At 46.3% G+C, this 9,936-nt stretch overlaps 1 protein-coding gene across 1 annotated transcript in view; it reads right to left on the reverse strand.

The window, feature by feature from the left end:
- Positions 1-8,465: 8,465 nt before the first annotated feature.
- Positions 8,466-9,936, reverse strand: part of LOC119310642 (pirin-like protein) — a 15,353-nt gene continuing 13,882 nt past the window's right edge. Inside the window, exons 4-8 of the mRNA XM_037586317.1 lie at positions 9,862-9,932; positions 9,659-9,776; positions 9,478-9,540; positions 9,268-9,371; positions 8,466-9,155 (exon numbers count right to left, since the gene is read on the reverse strand). Of these exons, the coding sequence (XP_037442214.1) occupies positions 8,672-9,155; positions 9,268-9,371; positions 9,478-9,540; positions 9,659-9,776; positions 9,862-9,932 (840 nt within the window). The 3' untranslated portion in view covers positions 8,466-8,671. The remainder of the gene's footprint in view (positions 9,156-9,267; positions 9,372-9,477; positions 9,541-9,658; positions 9,777-9,861; positions 9,933-9,936) is intronic.

A 9,936-nucleotide genomic window follows, 5' to 3' on the forward strand; every position in this document is an offset into this window, starting at 1 on the left:
TGGATCGTTACCAACTTCGAGTTGTAGCGGAAGAAGAGTTTGTGTAGATCATTGATGAAGTCACTCAAACTGTTCATGAACGATCCCTCAAACAGAAGACCGGAAACAAACTCTCGCTACGAATTGCACACGTACGGGCTTCAGAATCTGGCAGCGCTTCACCAGCCACAATTTCACGTCGCCGAAGACCTAGAGGAGGGAGAGCAGAACTCACGGGACTTCTCTATTATGTGTACTAGAGAAAACTAGAACTAGATCAAGTCTAGATCATGACTAGAATGAGAGAGAGGGGAGGTGGAGAGAGAGAGGGCACCTGAAAGTGCAACTAATCCCTGGATGGTTTTGGTAATTCATAACAACATATAGCTCATTGAACTAATATCCTTTCAAGATGATTATTTCAGAAAGTTCAATGATTGGCATGGTATGGACTAGAGATATGGACCCCTCAAAATGCTAAGGACAAATATTGGCAAAAGCTCAAGACTCTTCATTTCTATTCTAGTGATCCAGGATCACATTGAGTACATAGGAAAGCCAATACTATTAAAAGGGGATGAGGTGTTGCTTAATGGTCTACTTGCTCAAAATGCTTAGTGATATGCTCCAAATCCCTCAACCATCTTCTCAATTTCAAGTATGTCCAAAACCTAAAGTCAAACTCGGCCCCACCGATTTGATTCATCCAGCGCCATCAAGTTCACCTGACATAGCCATAGCCAGAAACCCTAATCAGTTCAGTCTCACCGATAGGGATCTCGGTCTCACCAAGATGGATTGCAAACTCTCTGTTTCCCTTCGTAACGTTTCGGTCTCACTGAAATGAGCGATCGGTCCCACCGTGTTCGCAGTGCAAACTCTCTGTTTCCCTTTCGTAACGTTTCGGTATCACCGAAAGGAGCGATCGGTCTCATCGAGTTTGCCTGGCCAACTCTCTGTTTGCTTGTTACTGAAATCGGTCTCACCGAATTGAAGTAATCGGCCAAACCGAGATGAGGTTATTCCCTAACCCTAGCTCATCAGTCCCACCGAATTGATCATGTCGGTCCCACCGAAAATCCTAACATTCACATTTTGAACTAAATCGGTCTCACCGAGTTCAAATATTCGGTTTCACTGAGTTCAAATATTCGGTCTCACCGAGTTGGCTCTTTTGTGTGTAATGGTTAGATTTTGTGTGGAGGCTATATATACCCCTCCACCCTCCTCTCCATTTGTGAGAGAGCCATCAGAACGTGCCTACACTTCCAGCATTCATTTTCTGAGAGAGAACCACCTACTCATGTGTTGAGACCAAGACATTCGAATCCAACCACAACAATCTTGATCTCTAGCCTTCACCAAGTTGTTTTACACTCAAATCATCTTTTCACCATAGCCAAATCTGTGTGAGAGAGAGTTGAGTGTTGGGGAGACTATCATTTGAAGCACAAGAGCAAAGAATTCATCATCAACACACCATCTATTACCCTTTGGAGAGTGGTGTGTCCTAATTGGTTAGGTGTCACTTGGGAGCCTCTGACAAGATTGTGGAGTTGACCCAAGGAGTTTGTAAGGGCAAGGAGATCGCCTACTTTGTGAAGATCTACCCAAGTGAGGCAAGTCCTTCGTGGGCGAGGGCCATGGTGGGATAGACAAGGTTGCTTCTTCATAGACCCTTCGTGAGTGGAGCCCTCCGTGGACTCGCCAACCGTTACCCTTAGTGGGTTGAAGTCTCCATCAACGTGGATGTACGATAGCACCACCTATCGTAACCACGCCAAAAATCTCCGTGTCTACATTGCGTTTGCCTTTCCAAACCCCTCTCTTTATCTTCATATGCAATGTTTTACATTCCGCTGCTATACTCTTAGAAATTGCATGTGTATGTTGATTGCTTGACTTGTGCTAAGTTGTTAAAATCTGCCAAGACATAAAATTGGGAAAATGCTAGATTTTTATTTGGTCAAGTAGTCTAATCACCCCCCCCTCTAGACCTACTTTCAATCCTACAACACCATTGACTCTAAATAAATATTAGGGACTCCTAGATAATTATCTATGCCCTCTGTTATTTATATTAGGTCCCCGGAAACAATTTCCACCTATATATCATTTTCCAGGTATTACACCGTATTCCCCGAAACACTTCCGTAACCCCGAGACGCTTTCTGTTTCTCTCGAAACAATTTCTTTCATTTCTGAAATTATTCCGAGAATATTTTCTCATATTCTTCACTCCAGTAAAACTCAACGGATCGTAATTCCCTTAAGCATGTGACTCTGTAGGTTCGATAAAATATAGACATGAACGAAAACACCTTCCGTTCAGTGATCAATAGCGAAGCCGTGGACATCCATATTGATCCATGTATTTACACAAATGATATTCGAGTCAACCTTTTGGTTATCATATGCTATTCCGCTTGCTTCGCGATACTTTACAAAATCTGAGGTGAGATATGTCGGTATCCCCTTGAGTCATTCTCATGCTCATTACACCGGTCTCCTTGTTACCGGATTTGTTCTTCTTTCTTGTTGTCATGCTCCGGCATCCCTGTGAGCTAGTCACACGTGTCTGGACAGACAATGATGGATGCCATCAAACAGAGATGCCCCTAAGAAAAGCTCTCCATCGTCAGAGGAGTAAATCCCACTATTGAGCTATCTTGCCCCTTGCCATACTTTTTGATGAAACTGAAGTTGCCATTATGATTACCCTGTTAGGGGGTAGCGTTAGAACAACACCAAAGTGCATTGTTCGATATAAAGTGACTCGATACTCTCATAGTCTAAGGAACTGAGCATACGTTAACTCCCTGTGTTATAGAATATAGACTTGAGATGATGCCATCTCTAAGTATAACTAAGAAGTTGGGTCAATTCAGTATTATCATTCTTCTAATATAATACTCTCAAAGTTGTCAGCATCCTTGTAACACTTAACTTATGCCTATGATTAGGAAAACATAACCATCACGCAACACTTGAGCTAGTCCTAGAGCCGAAACTAGGAATAAGGTTTTACAGTTTATAACTATACACGTGCTTATGATTTTTCCTCCGAATCACATATTCACGAACCATAGCAGTTATAGCATAGATTATAAACATCTAATTGTAAACATGGAAATAAATAATACAATTATTATTGTCTCTAGGGCATAATTCCAACACCATGGAAGCTGAAAGGCGAACCAGGCCTTCCCATCGCGTGCGAGTCAAAGCACAGGGCAGCGAACACAGGCGCGACCAAAGATACTACATGACTTTGGACCTAACCGCACCCACGGCCCACCCTTCATGGACCCTTGAGGAATGTCGTGTCAGTGCGGGCCGCTCGGGCAGAACGGACGACCGGGAGATCGCCAGGAGGCCAGCTGTGTGTGTGTGTGTGTGGGGGGGGGATCTTGCGCAATGGACAATGTAGAGTGCACTCTCGCATGTGGGAGTGAGCAACCCCATGGTGGTCGAACACGCTAACAGGCGGACCCGGCCACGCCTTCACGTGCGTGGCAACGCTTAGGCACCTCACACGGGCACCCCCGAAACCGCCGCATGACGATGGACCCATGCATGCCCACAGTCCACATGCCCAGGTGTGCGCCGTATGGGGAGATCAGACTGCTCGGAGAACCCCCAGAGACCACCCCCCCTCCCGGCGGCACGTCACCTGGAAACGGATCACACAGAGGGTACTCTCGCCCGCGGAGGCATCCAGGAGGCGGGTACTCTAACATCCTTTATAGGAGTAATGGATCCTGCATTTCTTCCTCTAGTCTGACTGCACCTAGCTTGAGAATGGTTAGTGATACGTCTCCAACGTATCTATAATTTATGAAGTATTCATGCTATTATATTACCCATCTATGGTGTTTTATATGCATTTATATATCATTTTATATGATTTTTGGGACTAACCTATTGACCTAGAGCCCAGTGCCAGTTTCTGTTTTCTCCTTGTTTTTGTGTTCTACAGAAAAGGGATACCAAACGGGAGTCCAAATGACGTGCCAATTTTTGAGGATTTTTTATGGACCAAAAGAAGACCACGGAGCATCGGAGTTGGGCCAGAAGGGTCCCGGGCTGCCCACGAGAGAGGGGGCCGCGCCCCCCTCCCTGGGGCGCGCCCCCCTATTTCGTGGACAGCCCGGAGACCCTCCTGACGTGAAACCAACACCAATAATTCCTATAAATACTGAAACTTTCGGGAATTAACCTAGATCGGAAGTTCCGCCGCCGCAAGCCTCTTTAACCACGAGAAATCAATCTAGGCCCTCTCTGGCACCCTGCCGGAGGGGGCCATCATCATCGGAGGCCATGGAGGAGGATCTCGGAGGGGCCATCATCGCCATGAAGGCCAAGGACCAGAGGGGGAAAGCCATGGAGGAGGAAGCACAAGGGGGAGAACCTCTCCTCCTCTCTCTTGGTGGCACCGGAGTGCCATCGGGAGGGGAATCATCGCCGTGGTGATCGTCTTCATCAACATCAACATCATCATCATCATCCTCATCTCTTTTACGCGGTCCACTCTCCCGCACCCCGCTGTAATCCCTACTTGAACATGGTGCTTTATGCTACATATTATGATCCAATAATGTGTTGCCATCTTATGATGTTTTGAGTAGATATCTTTTGTCTTTGAGTTGATTGATGATCTAGATTGGTACGAGTTGTATGTTATATTTTGGTGCTGTCCTATGGTGCCATCCGTGTCGCGCAAGCGTGAGGGATTCCCGCTTTAGGGTGTTGCAATAGGTTCAAGATTCGCTTATAGTGGGTTGCTAGAGTGACAGAAGCTTAAACCCGAGTAAGGGGGTTGTTGCGTATGGGATAAAAGGGGACTTGATGCTTTAATGCTATGGTTGGGTTTTACCTTAATGAATCCTTTAGTATTTGCGGATGCTTGCTAGAGTTTCCAATCATAAGAGCATATGATCCAAGTAGGAAAACTATGCTAGTTTATGCCTCTCCCTCATATGAAATTGCAATGATGACTATCGATCTTGTTAACAATTGCTTAGGACAATTCCGCACACCGATCCACCATTATTCCACACTCGCTACTTATATTATTTAGTATTATATTCTAAATTTATGATAACAGGACCTACTTTTATATTTAGCTCTCCAATATCATACAAAGTTATCCTCTTTATACCCACAACACAGTTTTATTTCTTATTTCTAGTTGGAAGCAAACGTTCGGTGCACGTAGAGTCGTATCAGTGGCAGATAGGGCTTGAGAGAATATTGATCTTACCTTTAGCTCCTTGTGGGTTCGACACTCCATACTTATCACTTCCACCTTTGGGAATTGCTACGATGATTTCTTGCACTTGGGGATTATCAGTTAGCTTGCGATCTACTTGCTCTCCTCTCACCCTCTCCTCTGCTTCTTTATATCACATTAATTTCCAACTCAGTTGACTTACTATCAGTGTGTGTTCCAAACATAAGAGCTAACTCAACATCACACTGCACTGGCACCCAAGCGGTGTTTTCCATGTACCAAAATCTAAATCCAGCAGCATCATATAGGCCCCATGGGTATTTATTAGAGATAGCAGCTATAAACTGGTTAAATGTTGGAAGTACTATCACCCACAATAGGACATGTGAACCCTGTGCCGACTCCTTCGGTACCAGCACTTCTTAAGACACCTTTATCCATTCTACAGTTTGATAAAAGGCTCTAACTGGGTCCATTCTATGACAATATTCAACGCAAAGAAAACACATCAACGAAGTGAGCACTACAGCCGCAGTAATGAAAAAAATGGACCTCAATAAGCGCATGTCAGTTGTAGGTGACTGTGAAGAGTGACTTACCCCACTGGAATCTCCCTTGTCGTCGTTGCCATGGTCTATGAGCTCCCCTCTCTGCCGCCGCATCAACCACGAATGCCAGCCATGCATCCCGTGTGCTCGCTGCCTCGACCACCGAAACACGATGAAGATGAGTCGTGGAATCATATATCCAGCCCCGCCGCATCTCAATCCCCGCGCTCTCCCTCGTTAGATGCCGATATGAGATGAAATCGAAGAGCTAGAGTTAAGGTTCTTGTCGAGAGACAGTAGAGAGAGGAGAGACCAAATGGTAGACGAAAGTGAGGCTGAGGTTTTGGAACGATTTGACGCGACCCCACATGTGTCCAGTAAATGTCCGAACACGGTCAAAGGCCCTTGACCGGACGAAAAGGGCACATAAGGGTATTTCCATAAGGGAACCACTCAGTAAAAGGGCAAATTTTGGCACATGGTTTTTTTAGGTGTTAATGCCAGAGTTGGGGCCAATTAGGGGAGGGGGGATGTAAATGTTCCAAGGAAAAACAGATAGGGTGGTTCTCGAGGCCACCAAAACCAAAGCTTGATGGCGCCCAAACATGACAGGGCGACGATAGATAATTGCTCAAATGGTAAACACATAAAATGCATAAGGCACAACTAACAAAGGCGAGATCGAACGGAGCAAAGCAGTCACACTAGATATGTGGAAGAGGTGACGTCGAGGAGGGCCAATCAATCGTGGTTCTTGCGGTTAACCCTGACATAATCCTCAATTCCTTCCTCCATCGCACCAACTGGACATCGATAGCATCGAGCACAAAGACGTTAGACACAGGCAGATCAGGCTGGGCGAGGATGCCCGGTGTTACTTTGTCAACGACGGGCAACTTGGAGATCTTTGTGATGTCAAAGCCCTTCTCCTTGGCACAGACGGCCTTGGTTTTCATGTCTGGCAAAGAGAGGGTCTTCCTTGAGAGCCACACGCGCTTGATGTGTCAGCAAAGAGAGGGTCTTCCTTGAGAGCCGAACGCAGTTGTCATGCCAACAAACAGAGGGTCTTCCTTGAGAGCCAAACACACCCTCCCGCGGGTCTCTTTGAATCTTGTAACTTTGGAGTTGAATTCATGACAAATGTGCTACCAATAAGATGATTGCTCTGTCTGACAATGTACTAACTTTATCATAGTATGCATCTTTTTATCTGAAATACATATGGATGATCTCAAATCCAAAATCTGATGGATGTGTTACAAAAATGTGATTGTTTCTCTGTTTGCTATATATTTTTTAAATGGCCTTTTTTGTATCTTTTAATCTACATAATCAACTCATTCAATAGATACTTGTTCGAAAAGTTCAGAAAATGAGCTACAACTTTAGCGAAGATACCATTTTTTGTCTTGTCATTAAGTAGTCCTAATCTTCAATTTAAGTCAAACCACACTATCTATCTGAAAATTCAGATAGTCATCCTTCATTTTATTTTGTTAGCTTCTAAATTACAAGTACAAAAAACATGAAATTTCCCTGGAGCAAGGATTTTTCATCCTATACAAGTCTCTTGATATTTTTGACTCTAGGAAACCTCATTAAGATGGCCAAGAGCAAACTCAACTTTGACTAGCAAGTCTGTCAGCCTTTTAGGACAGTCAATTAGGAAAATACACATCTTCTAAACCAACAGTCAAAACATTCTGAAACTTTTACAGCAGCTCAGCCTTGAAGATATATATAGCTGCGACTTTGTAGCTAATGATTTACAGTATATAGGAAAAATCATATAGCTCATCAAAACCTCTACAACAGGCACGCTGCTAAATCTGTCTGCGCACACAACACTATGTTTAATAGCAGCACTCTGCATTGCTATCAAATAATGGTACACGATAATAGCACTCTGGATTCCTATCAACCATATACAGTAACTTTGTACATTGTTTTTAGAGGACCAGCGTAAACTGACAGAAGTCCAGAGATAATAAAATTGAGAAAAGTATACTTTTCGTCCCTCAACTTTTAGTGGAGTCTAGATTTGGTCCCTCAACTCCAAAACCGGACAACTTTTGGTGGAGGTCAGCACGGTCAAAACCGGGGTGGGACAGTACCAACTCCGGTCAAAACCGTGACCAGGAATGAATCTTGTCCGGTTTTAGAAGTTAAGGGTGCAAGTTGTCCGGTTTTAGAGTTGAGGGACCAAATCTAGACTCCGCCAAAAATTGAGGGACGAAAAGTATACTTGACCGGTTTTGTGACACATCACGAAATCTTTGAAACTATTTGCATCTACAATTTGATCACTACATATACATTAGAATAGAACTGCATCATGAGAGAATAGAGTTGTCAGGAAGCAATGGACTGAGAAGATCAAATGTGAAACGCCTGACTATACCTGGCCATGGGAAGCCCGACCCGGCCCGGCCCGACGCTGCCCCCGGGCCGGGCTTGGGCCTAGATTTTAAGCCCGAAGGCCGGGCCGGGCCGGGCCCGGGCCTGGGTTTTTTGCGTCGGGCTTGGCTAGGCCCGGCCCGAAGCCCGGCCCGGCCCGAGGTATGGCCAGGTATACGCCTGATCATGGAGCACCAGTTGAAATCTGAATGTTCTTTCCCCCCACTTGATATCCACCCATCATTTCCCATTGCACTATTGCCCAAATCTTTGATGAAACAATTCGCTTTTTTACGATGAAACAATCATTAATAAGTTCCTCCTCATTACACACTTTTATTGCATCAGATTCTTTTATAAACAAGTAAAAAAATCAAAGAAAAACAAGACTAGTTCTACGTTCTACACAAAGGCATAAATATAATGGTACAATGCAATTTCCCTTTCCCTCCCAATATTTTGCACAACAATGCACCAGATGTTGATCATCATCACGGCGAGACACCGATGAGAATCAGGCGGAGCTCCACTGGCTGGCCTTCTCGAAGCCGCTGCGGCCGTAGTAGTTGTCCTCCATGGCCTGCTGGATCTGGGCACGCGAGTTCATGACAAAGGGCCCCTGCTGCACCACCGGCTCGTTCAGCGGCTGCCCCGCCGCAAGGGTGAACCGCAGCGGTGCGCCTGACCTATTCCACACGCTGAGCCCGTCCCCCGCGCCAAGCACAAGGCAGTGGTGCGTGCTCGCCGGCGCTGCATTCTCCTTGCCGAACACGCCCTCCCCCTCGATGACGTACACGAAGGCGTTCCAGCCCTCGGGGATTGGCTGGTGGAGCTGCGAACCTGGTTGCATTGTGAAGTCCATGTACATGGTTGGCGTCCGCGTGTAGACCGGCGACCGCACCCCAAATGCTTCCCCAGCGATGATCCGCACCGCCACGCCATCCTTCTCGGCCTGGCTAATGTCCTTGCTCTCGAGCTCCTGGTACCGCGGCTCGATCCTGGCATCGATGAATGGGCATTTTCAGAAGCAGAATTAGTGTGTGAGTGGTTGATCATTGTCATGTATAGAAGTTGACTTGATATGGAAATAACTATTGACATGATACGTACATCTTGTCTTTGGAGGCGAGGTTGATCCAGAGCTGCAGGCCTTTCTGCAATCCGTCTGCTGCCGGCATCTCTGAGTGCACGATGCCACTCCCCGCCGTCATCCACTGATGAGGAACAGAGCATTCAGATGCAATGTTAGTTCTCAATGTTGATCCAGAGCTGCATGAATGATGATGGTTTGTCTGAACAAATTGGATGAGTAGGTCGCACCTGCACATCTCCGGTCCTGATGGTGCCCTTGCGCCCCGAGAAGTCCTGGTGGGTGAAGGCCCCCTGCATCGTCACAAAACCCAAAAGACAAGAAAGCATTTCAGCAAACACCTTGCGGGCCGTATCAACATGGTGGAACAGAGCACGAGATGGAAGAAGCAGAGCATGCTGGGATGCGTACATCGAGCATGTAGGTGACGGTCTCGAAGCCACGGTGAGGGTGGTCGGGGAAGCCGGCGGGCTTGGAGACGGAGAACTCGTCGAGCAGGAGGAACGGGTCCAGGTTCCGGAGCTCGTGCCTGCAGCATCAAGAAGAGACAGACTGATGTCAATGACAGCTTCCCATAATGAGAAATTCAGAATTCATCGCGATTGGTGTCGTACCGGCCGATGCTCCGGCGGACGGTGGCGCCGTCCCCCTCGGACTGGGACAATGACAGCACCTTCTTCACCACCTTC

This window comes from Triticum dicoccoides, chromosome 5B (assembly GCF_002162155.2).
Source record: "Triticum dicoccoides isolate Atlit2015 ecotype Zavitan chromosome 5B, WEW_v2.0, whole genome shotgun sequence".
In the NCBI taxonomy this organism is placed as follows: Eukaryota; Viridiplantae; Streptophyta; class Magnoliopsida; order Poales; family Poaceae; genus Triticum; species Triticum dicoccoides.